Here is a 17,343-nt window from a genome sequence, read left to right as displayed (position 1 = left end):
ATGCCACCCGAAGGTTGCAGGAACAGCAACTCATATTCCGCTTGGGAACCCTGCAGCCCTATGGTATCAATGTGGATTTCACAAACTTCAAAATCTCCCTTCCCACTACCGCATCCCAAAACCAGCCCAGCTCGTCCCCGCCTCCCTAACCTGTCCTTCCTCCCACCTATCCCCTCCTCCCACCTCAAGCCGCACCCCCAAATCCTACCTACTAACCTCATCCCACCCCCTTGACCTGTCCGTCCTCCCTGGACTGACCTATCTCCTCCCTACCTCCCCACCTACACTCACCTTTACTGGCTCCATCCCTGCCTCTTTGACCTGTCTGTTTCCTCTCCACCTATCTTCTCCTCTATCCATCTTCTATCCACCTCCCCCTCTCTCCCTATTTATTTCAGAACCTCCCTCCCCTGTCCCATTGCTGATGAAGGGTCTAGGCCCGAAACGTCAGCCTTCCTGCTCCTATGATGCTGCTTGGCCTGCTGTGTTCATTCAGCTCTACACCTTTTATCTCAGATTCTCCAGCATCTGCAGTTCCTACTATCACTGGTTAGTGATTGTTCTTCAGGCTGGAGGAAAATAAAGAATGGGGTTCTGCAGGGATCGGTATTAGAACAACTGCTTTAACAATTTTACCATGTAGGAGCAGAAGTAGACCATATGCCTCCTTGAGGCTATTTCACCATTCAACAAGGGTGAGGCTGATCTGTTGTGCTTCAAATTCCCATTCACATCCACCTCAATAATCCTTGGTTCTCCTGCGTAACAAGAATCTCAGACTTAAAAAAAATTCAATGACTCCACTTCCACTGCCTCTGAGGCAGAAAGTTCCAAAGTCGCACAATTCTCTGAAAAAGAAAAGTTCTGCTTATATCTGTCCTGAAAAGGTCAGTTTCAAAATGTGCTGCTCTAAGAAAATACCTTGAATTTATTAATGACTTAGAAGTCCAGGGCAAAATCTCAAAATGTGCAAATAGCAAAAACTTGGAAATATTATGAACTGTGAAGAAGATAGTAAAAACAGTCAAGGAGATATAGACAAGTCAGAGAAATGAGTAGACATGTGTAACTTAAAATTTGAGGCACAGTGTTGTGATATGATACTTTTGGCAGGGAACATTAGAAAAAGCAATATGACAGAAAGAATACAATTCTAAAGGAGTAGGTGGATCACAATTGTATCTGTCTAAACCATTGCAGATATTACAGCAGGTGAGAAAGTGGTTTGTGTGGCAAAAGAACAGCGGTGTAGACTTTATGAATGGAAGTTCACATTACAAAAACAAGGACATTATGGTGAACTTTATAAAACACTGGCTGAGCATCAATTAGAATATTGCATCAAATTCTGTACACCACCACACTTTAGGAAGGGTGTGAAGACATTCATAAAGGTGCAGAAATGGTCTTCAAGAAATTTTCTGGAGATGAGAGTTATTAGTTATGGATAGTCTGGAGAAGCTCGAACTGCCTTCCTTAGAGAAGAAAGTGTTAAGGAGAGAGTTGACAGAGAGTTCAAAATCAAGAGGGATCTGGAGAGGGTAGCAAGGGAGACAATGCTCTAGCTGATAACAAGGTCTAGAAGCAGAGGGCACTGATTTAGAGTCATTGGCAAAAGTAACAGAAATGACACAAGGAAAATAATTTTTACATTGTACATCATTAGAATCTGGAATGCACTTCCTGAGAGTGTGATGGTGACAATTTCAATCAAAGCTTTCTAAACGGAATTAGAAAATCCTGAGAAGAGAGAAATAAAAATTACAAGGCTACAGGAAAAGGCTGGGGAGTGGAGCTAGCCATATTGCTCCTGCAGGAATCTGAGACAGACACAATGAGCCCCTTTCCATGCTATAGCCATTCTATGATTCTATTCTAGATATTTGTTACTGCTTTATTCCTGCAAAACAATTGTAGTGATTTAAAATGCTTTAATAAAGCCTTCTTTCATGTTATTTGGCTTGAAGAAAGACCCAAGTTCAAATACTGATCTTATTTGCCATATTCAAACCAAATTCAGAGTCCATCAAACTATGGATAAATTTAAGTACTGTGAGATTACAATTCACTTCATTGTGATTGGGTTTGGAGTGGATCAGGCTACTTTGTAATATAAAGGTAGATATTTCTGTTGGAATTCACAGATATCTCAGTAGGAAATCTCTGGGCAGCATTCGAGGGTCAGTGGTATTTACACTTCTACAGGCCTCTCGGTTTTTAAACTTAATTATGCATGTGGCGAGAGTTGGCAACACTGGTGTCTTTATTTTTTAATCTGGAAACAACATAGGAGGTCAAGGCTCCCTCTGAAGTTTGACCAAACACTATTTAACCATGCAATATAAAACCAACAGTCAAAAGGGAAGTTTTGTTTTGGCAAGGTTAGAGATACATTGAAGGCTAGTTCCAGAATTAAAGGGACCCTTTTTCAAGGAAGCTTGTGTGGGGCCTACTGGCAATGACGAATTTCACATTTATTGTTCAATAAAAGTCGTGTGTTCTTAATACAACCCATAGCGCGACAATGCCCTGGAACATCTTTCTGCTGAGCGCTGTAGTTACTCTGCAACAGCTTTTATTGTTAGTTGATGTTGTCCACCTTCATCGGAATCCTAAAATAAACAGGTGGCCTGCAGTGCAATCTTAACCGTCTAAAACTGGAATTTGCATGGTCGAATAAGGGGCCCGTGCTGATTCACATTAACGCGAATTTGACAGTATAAATGGAGCATTAACTGAAATTAAATCTGTACTTTCGAGGTAGGAGATTCTGATGCTGAATGAAGTTGCTGGAGACAAGTTTTTACTTGGCCCCGAATAATTTAGTGCAACTGATAATTAAAACCATGTATAAGTAGTGTGGATGCAAACGAGGTTAAAAAAAATCGACAGAACGACCGGCTAATAGGAGGTGAACGAAACTGCCTCTCAAGAAGGAGGACAAATCCGAATCCGCAATTTACTCAGGTGGGACACAATGCTTCTGCAGAACTGTTGCCGCTGTACTAAGAAACAAAGATGGTGCTGGGACCTACAAACCAGATTAAGCATACCTGTAACTAGAATCCTTTTTCTTAACTTTCAGAAATAAACGTGTAAAAAATTGCATTGTTGGAAGTTTCTTGGGAGAAGTTCTACATAACTTAAGCCTACAGCAAACATGGGGGGAAGGGGTGAGAAGGGAAGCAAAGGGAGGAGGGGGCAGGTTCTTACTTATATTTATTCCGTACACGTCCCACTGTGTCAAAACCACGTAAGAACTTGCAAGAAGCCTCGGAATCAGACTAATACTCTTTATTACATGAACTAATCCCTTCCAAATCCGACTTGAAATAATGTTTATCTTTTGCCAGCTTAATTTACCAGCCTGAAATCCCTGGGTCAGTCCCAGCATCAGATATTGTGCCATTTCGACAACCTCGTTTAAAGATAACTGCCTTTAAACAAAAACAATGTATACATATATAAAAATAGTGTACCCAAACTACAAAAAAAAAGATTGTCATGATATAGAAATGTGTACGGGCACAGAGAAGTCTCACATCTGATACTAAAGGAAGACGTGAGAGTTACTGATTCTTTGTGGATCTCAAGTTGTAAGATATCACATCTCTAGGCTGGGCAGCAGTGGATATATAGTAACCAAGGTACAGAAAACACGCGGGCGCTTTCAAAATGAAACGTAATAAAAATAATGTTTATTTAATCTTTCAGATCTTGATCAAATTTGCGAGCATTAGTCTTTGCTCGAATATGATTATATTTGGATTTTAATGGAATATTAATAATTATTCATAATGATTTGGTTTTGCTGTAAAACAAAACTCAACCTTAACTTGAATGAGCTGGTTTCTGGACTTGTTTTGTTCTAATTAAGTGCATTGTAAGATTATAACGACGAGAGTAAATCCAGAAGAATCACAGAATCTCATATGCAATAAAAAAATTGTACTTTTAGGGGAAAAAAAAATCAAGTGTGAACTTTTGCAATTTAGACCATGATTAAAAACAACGCTTCGACACTAGAAGTGTCACAATAGGATGCAGTGTCTTGACATTGGTACTTGAAATTGGTGCGATAATATGAGAAACCCGAAACACTGTTTCAATCGCTGCATCTAATAGGAAAGCGGGAAGGGGAATAGTTTTGTGTAATTAACTTTTTTCTGCCAAACACTATGCGTCAGAATTTGGTGCTTGTAGCACCATGCTCTGTAAGATTCACCGTGTTGTCTCATTAAATTGATCGTTTAGCTCTGTGGCCTTTCCCTCTGCGCGTTGGGTTGAGAGAGTGCAATGACCACAAAACGGAAGGTGCTATGATAACAAAATTAAAAGCATTGGCTGTGATCTGGTTTAATTCCGCAACGGATAGATACACATTTCTACCCTAGGCCACGGCTCGCTACATGTCAGCTTCTTGAATAAAACTGAATCTTGAGAGAATCGAACGCATCAAGGCTGCACAAAGAGAGTGCACCAGACAAACATAATGCTGCAACATCTTACATTATTTATTTTCAGCGTTCTCTGGTGATTTGGACGCCCTGTTTAACTGTAAAGTAGGTAAGGATTTTGTTTTCTACAAATGATAGCATTTGATGAAATTTCTGATTTTTATGTCTATAGCACAATTCCAAACTTGTCTTTTGTTACAACAATGCTCCAAAAGAGGTCCACCTGAAACTAGCGATTTTTTTTTGCAATGAATTTCTGAAAGTTCGCCCTGCCTTTTGGGGATAAGTGAGGGAGACGTGCTTACATTTGAAACTTGAGATTTAACGTTGCATCTTGTTATTCCAAAAGAGAAGATTGTACAAAGAGGGTGTCTTCACTGCAGCTTCAGGTTATCATGATACTTTTTCGATTAGGTGTGTGTGTGTGTGCGTGTCTTCGTTTTTTACCCTTTGGTCTTAAATCTCCAAAGCAGATCTGTGTGAGTCCTCGAAGTGACTAATGCAAAATCCAGTCTTCACAGAATCTTATAATCAATGCACGCGTGAGCCCTACAACATTGCAACTTTCTTTACGTAACAGGACAAAGGGGAATTCTTCTCCTAATTCTGCCCTGCCTATTTTATTCCGCCGAACAGTATACAAGCAGTGCTGTCAGTCCTAATTAGTGGCAAACAACAGGGAAAGTTGTCGCTTTGCTTCTCGTGTAAGTAAAGTGCACAATGAACGCCCATTGTTTGGATTTTAACCTTCTGAAGCACACGCTCTGCATTTCGCCAATTAGGACATTCTGTAACCTTGCAAAATGGTTTTTAAAAATCTCTGAAAACTGTGACTCTTAGCTTGGGTAAAATGGTAAATGGTCAATGAAATCGCAATTGCAAAATATGTCCCCAAGCCTTTCAATTGTTACTAGGGAGTTTTAAGCATCTTGAGCAATTGTACAGTCCTGGACCTCTAGTGGGACAATTCAAGCGGACGACGATAATGTGAGACACTTCCAAGTCGTTATCTGAAATTGAACTCAAACCATTTCTTACAAAAACAAAATATCTATGTAACGCTTCCGCAATTTATATGATTAATTTAATTGCATAAAACATACCTTCGTCTTAAATAGGTCACCGTGACTCGCAGTTTTTACAATTATCACATTACACGGGTTTGACAAGTGTAATTTATTCCCATTTCACAGCACAAACTAAATAAAGTGGCTGGGGTGGGGCGGTGAAGTCTAATGTAAACCAGCATAAGAATCTGTATGAAACGCAAAATAGTTTTCAACCAAAGAGTAAATTGCAAACAAAGCGTGCTCCAATTAAAACGGTAGAAAATCGAAAACAGAAGCAATAAGCGGCAAGATGTGGAGGGCTTTCATTATTATTGTAAGGTATATTTCGTCTAAAAGCCCAATGGCCTCCCCTGATTCTTGTACATTTTTTCCCGAGTTAGAACAAATAAGTCCGTGCAAGGAAAAACCGTTGGAAGCGACCCTTTTCTGCTTTCTCTTGATCAGAATCACTGGCCACTGGTTAAATCGAAGCGAATCGGTTTGAAAGTCAGTTCCAGTGCTCGGGAGAAACGGATCCTGTCTCATTTCCAGTGTATTGTCAATCACTAGTGCATACAATAAAAGGAGTTGTGCAGCATCCACTTGGTTTACGGCGTCTTGTTTTAAACAAACCTGTTTTGGAAATAAAAGAGAATACGGCACGTTTAAAGATAAAACAAAATCGTCAATGACTCAAACTATTTGTAAATTGATTACCCATTCCACACCCGCGCCCCCCAACCCTCTAACATCAGCAAGCTAATTGTCAATATGTAGAATTGTAAATGAAAACGAAATTCGGAACAATGGCCACATTGTTTTACATTGCACTGTTAAGCATCCAATGATGGTCACACTTATTTTCCAATGAAGCAAAGCCAATGATTTTGAAGGGGAAAATTACTGCAGATGCTGGAATCTGTGCTGAAAACAAAAAGAAAAATGCTGGAAATCGCAAAGGATCGGGCAGCATGTGGAGAGGGAGCAAGCTAACGTTTCGCGCCTAGATGACTTTGAAGCGACTTTCAAACTTGTGTAAAGCTCACCAGCTTTCGGCCTCCTTCTGGCCGCGCTGCCAGCATGTCAAATATTTCATGGATCCTGCAGTAGATTTTTACAAGAGAACTTCACATCCGTGCAGAGACCCAAACCGCGTCCCTGCAGCAAAAGTAATTGATTGGGAGGGTTGGGGTGGACCGTGAACTGTCACCTACCTCACCTCTTCAGGACAGGTCTGAAGGCTCTCCTTATCTTCCCCTCTTGGCGCAGTGGGCATGCTTCCGTCATCTCTGCCGATCCCACATTAGGTTTCGCATGTCTCAAAAATCCTGAAAAAACACAATCCCTTTTCATAAGATGTTCACCGCTAATTATTCGGGAATAAACAACTTGAAGTGACCTATCCTTCTTTCACAATCATGACTGATTTCACACGTAGCAATGTAGATAGGTGCGTGCTTTCTGACTAACTCATTCATTCTGGAACAAGAGGCTCTGTGCGTCTGGTTAGGAACGCGAGAGGTATGAGGTAATAAAGCACAGTTAGTAAAATAATATCACCATGTTTAGATTGAAACCGGTGCTCAACTCTTACTAAGGGGCGATTAATGGCGTATGCCAGGATACAGCATCATCACCAGGCCGACTAGAAGCTAAGTATTCGGTGTAATTAAGAGATACCTTCATACACATCTTGAAAATAACACAGCACGGAATGGAAAAAAAAAGAGGGGGAGCTGGGTTGTCACTATCTCGCCCGCTGCCATTCTGGGCATGTTAAGACAACAGCTGATGTGACTGGAGATACAGCTAATGTGCAGGAGGTACCTTCAGTCCCTGGTGTATACTGGCAGTTGTCTAGAGCAGGGTAGGAAGTACAGTGCAGCTGACCAGTGGCCACAAGCGTTTGCAAATTGAATGCAGAAGTTCTCAGAATGTGGGCTGCATGTGAAGAGTCTCGGAGAGAAAGGATATCATCGACTTGGTTGACTGTGGCCTGGCTCGGCCTCACCTCGGCGCAGTACCTAACTGTCCGGGAATGGCCACTCTCACAAGCCACCAGAGTATTGGAGGCTGCTGTATGCGCCAGAGACCAAATCCTCGGCTTCTCTGCTGTCCCAAAGCGCTGCTGGAGACTGGTGCTTGCCGTAGAAACAGGTGGCTTATTGCTGTTGGTTTCTAGAAAGTGGGGTGCAAGGCTGGAATCACCCTTCGAGCAGGAGAAAGTGTGCGGATTGCCTGGAGGCGAAACGCTGCAGTCACTTCCCTCAGTCTCCACCAGGGCTTGCCTTGCACTGATGCCACATGGCGCCTTGTCTTGGTCCATTTTCCCCGATTCATCGTCGTCGAAATCGTCCAGATCACTCAGTCTCAACTCTTTGTCATCTCTGTATTCTTTCTCAGCTGTGTGTACATATTCAAAGAGATTAGTATTGACCTCTGTAATACTGAAACATTTTTTAACTATCGAACTGTTGAAGTTTCTCTTTCGAATACGACCGTGAGAACAAATCTGAATCAACCTTACTATGGGATCTACAGTGGGTCATCATGACTGGCATCTACAAGATGTCAAGCTCCTTCATACTCGGACAATGTGCTCGTATTCTCCGTTAGATTTCTAAACCCATTCAAACTTTCTATGTCTGGCCCAGTATGTTTGCCCTCCGGCTGTTTAACAATATAATTGCATCCACTGCAGACAGTCAACCAGCTCAAGGGAGTTTCAGATCTTGCTCAAACAGTGCATGACAGTGCCTTTGCAAATGTGAGTGATATCCCACCTTTCGCCACGCTCTCCGCACTATATTCGTCCCCGTCCTTTTTCTCGCAGTCCTCTTTCTTCTCGTCCACCCCTTTGTTCCTCGGTGACCAGGTCATCTTGTTCTCTTTCTTCAGCCTCCTCCTGGCGTTCGCGAACCAAGTGGAGACTTGAGTCAGAGTCATTTTGGTGATGATGGCCAACATGATCTTTTCGCCTTTGGTGGGATAAGGGTTCTTCCTGTGCTCGTGTAGCCAAGTCTTCAGAGTGCTCGTGGTTTCTCGGGTCGCGTTTTTACGCCGCGTGTTGCTGTTAAAGTCCATGGTGCCGCACCTGAAAACGAATAAAAGAAGAAGCAGAGAGATCGAGCCGGTGGTCGCTGCATTGGAAACAAAAGGTAGAACGTTGGGAACAAAAAAAAAGGTGTGTAGGTATTGGGCAAGGAACAAAGGCACTGATCAATAAATGTATTTAACTCCGCATCATCATCAGAATACAACACACTTTGCCTTAGGTCACTTTGATTGTTGCTCAGGGTGTGAGTGTTACTACTTGTCTTGATCAAAGGTCTTACCTGTCATACTGGTACTGCCCCAAGGAGTGGTCATACGGATAGTAGGTAGCTGTTGCTGCAATTCCTGAATGTAAACTCCCAGCGCCGTCTTTAATTTCATACTGCGAATTCTGTAAAAGGGATGGGAGAAGCACAATACAAAATAGTCCGAGAAGTTTGTTTTAAAATAAAACAAAACATAGCTCAAACGCGAGTGGCTCGGGGAGAGGAGACAGTGTAAAGGAATCGCGGGTGGATTACCCCGAAGGTTGTTACTCACCAGGGAGGAGTACAAGGCTGAAGGGTCGGTACTGTACGCAAGGTAGTTCCCGTAGCCCGGGCTGGCTGTAGTTGCAAAGGGAGAGCTGTTGTACATGCCCAGGGCCGCGGCCGCCGCGTTAATCTCGGTCCTAGCGTTGGCCAGCAGTCTGTTATCATAGGGAGGGCAGCAAACAGCAGCCTGGGCCGGCCCAGCGGAGCCTTCAGTCACAGGTCTGGAGCCGGCTTCGCAGCACGTCGTACCGGGACTGGCGGACACGAAAAACTGGACGGAGAGAAATAACGAAGGCAGCAACCAACCGTCATTTCAGCAGATCAAAACATTGTAAAGTGCAGGGAAATGCAGAGATGGGCGCAGCAGTCCGTATGCCTTGAAGCTAAATTCATTAAAGCAACATAAAGTGGGATTGCAACAGAATAAAGGGATAGCAAGAGGAAAGAGTTTGCATAGCATCGTTATACAGTGGAATTGTAAAAATAAAAAAAAGTGTAAATTATTGAGGAAGCAGGAGAGAAGAGAATCCAAACGTGGAATGCCTTCACATCCTCGCTGAAGCAGAGGGAAGTATTTAAAGGAACATGCACTTGAATCTATATACAGCGAGGAGAATGGGAACTATGAAATAATGATTGAGCGAACAGGCAAATGACCACATTCAATGCAATTTGGGGAATTGGACTGGTTACTAGGAACGGCTAGTTTACAATAAACTGCAAAGTGCAAAACGCAATCAAACTAACAAGAAATGTTGAGCGCAGAGATAAGCACCTGGAGGAAGCTGTGTCCCCAATACTATCGGTGCAGGGCAAATGCGCAAGTTTCAACATGGCCACACAATTATAAATCCTAAAAGTAACTTTACAGTACAGGGATGGTGGAACTTATTGGAGTATGGAATTAACACCCAAAAAGTTAATAATAACGTTCCTTTGCAGAAAATGTTCTAAGTATGGAGAAGAAAAAAAGCACATTCGCTAATACGAACATGAAAAAGAATGAAGTGTGAAAATTTCGGCTGTATGAAAGAAGGAAGGGGGTTAGTATCGGGTATTATCAACTGAAACAGTACCCAACCCCCACAAAAAAAACACCAACGTGCTAAAGAATACAGGGCAGCCCAGACTGAAGACTCACTGCATGTATAGGGTGTCCATTCCTACCTGGGACGCCGTGTTGTATGGATATCCAAATTGAGAGAACGACATCACTGCTCCCTGTGCCACCATAGGAAAAGATTTCTTCCTGATAGATTGGGGAGCAAACCTTAGTTCGGGATGCGTCTTCTTCCCGAGATATTTACATACATGGCCTTTGGCTTCATTAGCAATGATCCCACTTTTAAAATCTTAAGGCTCCGTACACTGGCAGTTCAAAGCTTAACCGGTGTTCAATTTAAGGCATGGTTATGGATGAAATCTAGCCGAAGAGGGTTAAAAAATAAAGCCCGGACGGAAGTGCAGCCTGCTCTATAGGCTACTGCTGGTTATAATTTGCCACTCTCCTTCCTTTCCTCATCCAGGGAAGGGTATCAGAGTGACGTCACATTAATCCCGAACCGACAGGACAGTATGAATAGAACGGTATCTTTGCCAATCATCTGCAACATGGAATATTCCTAGATGCATTCAACACTTGTTTCTAATGCTCTACCTTGATTTCTGATGTGTACCGACGGCTGCTCAGGTACTTGGAGGTCTTATTTGTAAACATTGCAAAATATCCCGAAGCTCACCGTATTGAGGGAATCTTGGTGAATTTGAAAGGTTGTGACAGTCTTCAAGGGTTGCATTTTGCGCTGGTGTCCTTTTTTTTTAACCGAGGCCCCTGGTGTCTAGCTGAACATACAGGAGCACCTATGACTTCAACTTCACTGCAATGGGGCTCCTTAAAACACCTTTCAGCACAGACAAATCATATGGAGACGTTCAAATTGAGCACTTTCAGTGCCGTTTCATCACTAAGTTTCCTAATTACTCTCCAACCCATTCTTTTAAAGCAATCAGAGGAGTCACAACTCTCTCAATTTACTCAGTATTAGTTTGAAGGGGGATGAATATGAAGTGGGCCACACTGTTTCTCGCGGGGTCATAATGTTGACCGTTTTCGCCTTAAATGGTGGTGAAAATCATCCCAACGCATCCTCCCCCTCCGCTCCCACAGTAGTTTCCCACCACCCCCCCACCCCAACCCCACCTCACCCCGCACACCGAACTGAGGCAAAATCCTAACGACGTCAAACGAAATGAAAACGAGAGCGGAAGATGCAATAAATTAAAGTACAAACTGACGCGGAACTGGCCAGGGAGGCTACTCGGGAGAGACAAATTGCTGAACCTCTTCCAACAGTCGACAGTTAATAATCGAAAAGAAGGAAACGGGGGTTTTGTGGGTGTCCTAGAACACAGCGTTCTCTCTCAACCCGTCTGATCCTTGGCCAAAGGACCAGTCACTAATTAATGATGATGATCTATCCATTTTTCTCCATTAGAGCCAGAATGGTCCCCAAAGAGACGAATACCTCGCTTTGACAGGTCAATGCGGTCTGATTGATGGCTGCCTGGAGAACGGCGTGCCCAATACGAGCAGGACGTAATTGCATCAATTAACAAATGGAAATTGGGGACTTGTGTAACTAACAATTTACACCGGAAAAAAAAAGCAGCCTTTCGGCTCTGATTCACCAAAGTTTGCGCTCTCACTCACAGCTATCAGTTCTGCTCTAATTACGGCTGGCGAGAATAACGATTTGGAATGTGTTTCAATTAATGAAAGTGCTGGAGGCTTTTACGTGATGTGTAAGGTCGCTTGGATATCCATCATCTTCAAACTTTCACACAGACTCGCAACCTTTAAAACGCAGATATTCCGGGGACTAATTCCTTTGGAATGAACAAAAGACTCCACATTCCAAACAACTCAGTCAGCGCTCCCTCCTCTCCAGTTCTCGCTCTCTCTTTGCTTTTCCAACCATTTATTCTGGGGGATTTATTTTCGGAGTCCCGGGAACTGAAGGAATTTTAGGGAAACCATTGCGCAAAAGATGCCAGTGATTAGTGGGTTAATTTGTTATCCTAAATTCTCACTCTTCAACAAATACCAATATTCGCCTGGGCCTTTTTTGAATGGCCTCGCATTAATCTCGCCCCTCTCTCCAGTTTAGTCACCCTTATAATTAACACCTTCTACCTGCGATCGGACGTGTTATAAACTTCACTGGCTAAATGGGACACGTTCTGCAGTAAATATGTACACATCTCATTTATTTCATAGTGAAAGATTGCGCGGCACTTGCCTGCTCATGGGTGGTGTATATGCACTTTTCTCGGTGCGGTTAGATCTGTTGAAAGCACCTTGTTACTCGCTGGCACACCAAGTGCTTGGTACGAGTGCCCCCACTCTGTCCTCTTTTTTTTGTGTTGTGTGTGAAAAGTCGAGCGCAACTCGCGGTAATGACCAGCTCCTTCTAACAGCGGCGCAAGAGAGCCATCTCTGTACAACAATAAAGTGCTCACGAGTCTGTGATCAGATCAAAGAGCAGGAACTGGTAACTACAGCACAGCCTCTTCATCGGGGCTAGAAACAACGATTCAATTACCTGCAACTATCATGGCTACAGTTTCGGCTGTCTACCGGGTTTCTGATCCATTGCAATGAATCCGTTTCGCCAATGGGCCGCTTCAAATTCAACACACACAAAAAAAAGCTATGGTCCAGTGGGCTTAAATTATCGACGCGCACTCAGCAAGGAATATTGCTATTTTCCCATTTACAAATTGTTGGCGTTTCTGTACTTTAAAATCAATTACTTGTTTAAATTTATTTGGTGTTTCACAAATATATCAGTCAACAACAACTTGCATTTATCTCGCGCCGTCAACGTACTAAAATTCTCCAAGCTGCTTCTAGAAAGGGTGATTATTGATAGAACTTGACACCAAGCTAAAGATAGAGACAATAGGATAGGTGATCAGAAAAATCAAAGGGTTTTAAGCAGCGTATTCAAACAGGAGACAGATGTAGGGAGGGGATTAATAAAGGGTCTCTGGACTGGAAAAATTAACTCTGTTTCCTCTCCAGTAGATCCTGCCACACCTGTTAAGTTTCTTCAGCTATTTTTGTTTGTATTTGATTAATGTAAGTTTCCTGTAGACATTTGTGAACACGGAAAGGCAAATATAGTGTTTGGTTCTGGAGGATTCTGGTATTCCCCAAGTGAACGGCCATTCTGTTAAAAGACTAACTGTAAAGGACAATAGAAAAGTCCTGAAGGAAAGAAAGGGAAGAGCTGTCAAAAGGCTTCACGTCTGGATCTCTTCGGGTTACCCTAACAACATTTGGATTCATTGCACAAGTATGGGCAAACGCTTAGACCGGGGCATCTTGTTTCAATCCGTCTTTCGACCAAAATTAGGATTGGCAAAAGAAAAATCAAGCACCCAAGTGTAGTTATTGAAGGATGCTGGGAATGTAAAAACAAAACTTAGCAGGTCTGGCAGCATCTGTGGAAGAGAAACAGAGTTAACGTTTTGAGTTGAATGAAGTTTCTTTTCCGAGAAAGAGTCATGTTCGATTGCAAAACATCCACTGTGTATCTCTCTCCATAGATCCTGCCAGATCAGAAGTTAGCAGGCTTTATTGGTTATCATTATCATATCGGTTACCATGCCACAATTCCACGGCTTTCAAAATAATAAATGTTTTCTTTTCCTCAATATTTGTTTCGAGGCAACCATCAATGAAGTTATTTTAAAAATCTGTTGAGTTTAAAAGTTGCATTGCAATATTCAGGGGAAAAGAAATCGTTACAAAATTGAGGAAACCCTACTGTTTAATGGCATTACGTAAAAAGTTTCTGGCCAGAGGCACAATGGCCGAGGGAACAATGACACCAACAGCACTGGGGCTATATTGGTTAGTGAGTAGCAGCCACTACCTGCTTGTGCTAATGCCACTTGATGATGCTGTAGCACGTCTTGGAGCTAGCGCTTGAATGCACAAGTGCAGCTGTACAGGGTCTGCATAATTCATGTTGACCAGTTGGAGTGCAGTGGACACAAATATCTTAAAAGCAGAATGAATGCTAGCTTTTAGAACTGCCCTTTGAAGTTCCCATCGTTGTGATCCGTTGAAACATTGCGTCAACTGGTCTCCTTAATGATCTTTTGCCCTTTTTACCTGTATAGCGAGTCTATACCATGAACTCTTTTATATCTCCCTCGCCTGAAGCGTGCTAAGCCTCCGGTTAAACGACCACCAGTCGTCTCTCTCTGAGAGAGCAGCCCTCTGGTCTGGTAAAAATTATGGAGACTTACCCTTTTCCTACAGCGAGTCTGTAGGGCGGGGTGAAGGACCCATACCTGTGAAGTGTAATGCAGTGACTCGTTTCTGTGCGACAAACCATTGGAAGTCACATCACCTGGGCACTTCCTGTCACGGGGTGATGAAGACAATCAGTAAGAATATCCAAAAAAGAAAATAACTTTCCTCGATTATAATCATCGTTACATTTAGGAATTCGAATTTAAAATGACAAGTAGGTAAACAAGGTTTGAATTCTTTGTTATCATTGTTATCTCTTCTTCTGAACACCCCCAATGTTAGATTTCAATGATTTGGTTCGCAATTAGTAGGCCTCTACGGGGATGAAGAAATGCGCTAACTTTGTACTCAATGGGCAATGCTGAAGTTCAAATCAAGACAGTACACGAAAAGACCATGCACGGAGTTTCCAGTAGAGTTAAACATTTAGGTCAATGTATCTATCCTCCATGCACCATACTTTTCCTAGAGATTATCGCGCACACTTATTTTATGGTAACAGAAAAAAAAACACGGCAGGAAATGATGGACATGTCTAGCTGGTCTACCAGCGAAGGTCAAAGTCAAGTTAGCATTTGAGACGTGATGCCTCATCTAGCCTGTGGAACTGACGCAAAGCTATCTTATTGATGAGGTACTTGAAAATTATTAGATCAGCAGAGTCCTCTTTAGGCTATATGTACAAAACTGTACATGTGTCACATAACGCATGGCGTGTGTAACTTCCCTAAAAAATGTAGAAATGGAAAGTGCGACATGAAAGAAATTGACCTCGTGAAACTATCCGGATCCGAGCTGAAAACTGCTGGTATTTAGCTAATGTTAGGATCAGAACGAGCGCCTCCTTTTCAAAATCCAGGTTTAAATCACTTCCCGCAATACAGTCAACTTTCATAAGTTATACGGCTGCAGAAGTACAAATACTTCATAAAAACATTAAAAGTAGACATGTTTGGTATAATTACCTTCACTTCTCATTCTTTCTCCACTTTTAGGGTGTTAGCCAGTAGCTTTAACTAAGTGAGAATCTCATTTGGAAAGCCTGCGCAAACACAATGGGGCCGAATGGCCTTCCTCGACGCTATATTAATTCTGTAGCTTTGTGAATTGCTTCCTATCTTTAACTGCAATTCAAGCCATTTCTGAGTAATTAACAAAAGAAGTGATGGTGCAAGTTCAGAAGTTGATTTGTACATGCCTCCACACTGGGATGTCCCTCGGGTTCTGTTTATTTGTGTGGACCACCGCCATATGTGACACGCCGACTGCCAGAATTGAGCCATTTCAGTCTGCGGCAGCCTTTTTGACCCACGTGGAGGTACAAGCAGTAAAACACAGTAACTACAGAGTTATACCACTGAATGGAAATACAAGGAGCTCTGGCAAAAGAATATCTCTCACGTCGCATTAGATAGTACATGCTGCAGTAAAACAGAAAGAACTCACAGCCTTGAAATATTGCGGTAACGCGTTGTTTACGAACCTTATTCATCCTACGTAAATTGTTACTTTATGGCAAACAGGAATTATAGTCAGGTGTACTCAGTAACTGTTTGGTGCAATACCTGGCCACTTATGTGTTTGGTCATTTTAAAAATATCAAGCCCAATACACACCCAATCGCAAAGTTTAGTCATAAAAGCTTTTCAATTTTCTATGCAACAGAACAAAGCTTGGAAGATGATTTATGCCAGGCTCCGGACACTTTCCAGGCAATTCCTGGAATATGCTGCAGAGAACATATTCCTTCCGCACTGAGTACCTGCGATAAACCACACTGGATTTGCTTAGCGCAGATCTCGACGTTAAACAGCGCCTTAAATAGGAAAACAGAGCGAAAATACAATTTGTTAACACAGTTATGGAAAGAAATTTTCGTTAAAATATTAATTCCTATTGTAACTTAGATTAAACGTAGATTGATTCTAAACTAAGCCAGGATATCACCATTTGTTTGTTTCAATTAACTGAAACCATGTTCCTCCAAACATCTGAAAAGCTATCAGACACATTGATCACTGAAGAGTGCTAAAGATGTTGGAATGGCCAGATAATATTCAAAGTGGAAGATGTAAATTCGGTTCGTGTGTGGGCCGGTTTCTTATCCAAACACTTCATGGTTAAAACCGACAGGGAAATCTTCAGTGGCACTTTAGCAAATGCGCAAGAAAAGTGAAGAGTTTGCCCTGTTTTACCAGTGTTCACTGATGTTTAGCTTTTTTATAAATGACATTTATTAAACTCAATCAAATAAATAATTCTCTAGTGTTAATGATTGCGATGAGTACTTTTATTGTTCATTAAATATCATCAGAGTAAAAGTATTGACAAAAGTAGATGAACTACTCTATTCATCTCAACCCATTGACAATGTCTTTCAAACTTGTATAAAGCAACTATTGAGAACAATGCAAGTCAACATATCATTCCGCATGATGTTTAGCAATGAAAAGAGCAGCTCTTCCACTATGACTGTGGTGTTAGTGCAAAATTGTAAGAAGTTTTAATGTGCATCAGGAATTACTCAGGAGCAGTAACTTGGCTTAAACATTGACCTATGGAAGCTCTACAAGAGTCAGGTATGCTGAATCTCTCAACAGGTTGTGCATAATAGCATTATCGAGATTGGAGATGTTCTTTAATTCACCTGTTTGCGGTTAAAACATAATTAAGGCTATGTAATATTGCCCAGCGAAGAGATTTGCCTTAGAACAGATAGAAAACAAATACTAGTCATCTGTGACGGAATACTACCCTTATCAAGACCAAACATTTCCACGAGCAATTAGTCATTCTGAAAGTAAACCCTTTTCATAGCAGAGATAATCAGTGGGCAGAAATCATCACCATGTATGAGAGATCTCTCAATATATAATCTTTATACCAACAATTATTCTGCCAGTCGAGGATGAATTATGTTTCCA

General features: G+C 42.0%; 1 protein-coding gene across 1 annotated transcript; it reads right to left on the bottom strand.

Moving 5' to 3' along the window:
• Positions 1-5,830: 5,830 nt before the first annotated feature.
• irx6a (iroquois homeobox 6a) lies at positions 5,831-10,368 on the bottom strand. Its single transcript, XM_020512694.2, has 7 exons — positions 10,261-10,368; positions 9,101-9,364; positions 8,842-8,951; positions 8,290-8,600; positions 7,334-7,909; positions 6,721-6,834; positions 5,831-6,139 (listed from the first exon to the last, which is right to left on the bottom strand). Exons 1-6 carry the CDS (start codon positions 10,324-10,326, stop codon positions 6,722-6,724), a joined length of 1,440 nt encoding a protein of 479 aa, XP_020368283.1. The 5' UTR covers positions 10,327-10,368; the 3' UTR covers positions 5,831-6,139; position 6,721.
• Positions 10,369-17,343: the final 6,975 nt, after the last annotated feature.

The sequence above is a fragment of the Rhincodon typus genome, chromosome 15, assembly GCF_021869965.1.
Source record: "Rhincodon typus isolate 14 chromosome 15, sRhiTyp1.1, whole genome shotgun sequence".
Classification (NCBI taxonomy): domain Eukaryota; kingdom Metazoa; phylum Chordata; class Chondrichthyes; order Orectolobiformes; family Rhincodontidae; genus Rhincodon; species Rhincodon typus.
The sequence above is the reverse complement of the archived record's forward strand: the minus strand, read 5'-3'. Positions and strand labels throughout refer to the sequence as shown.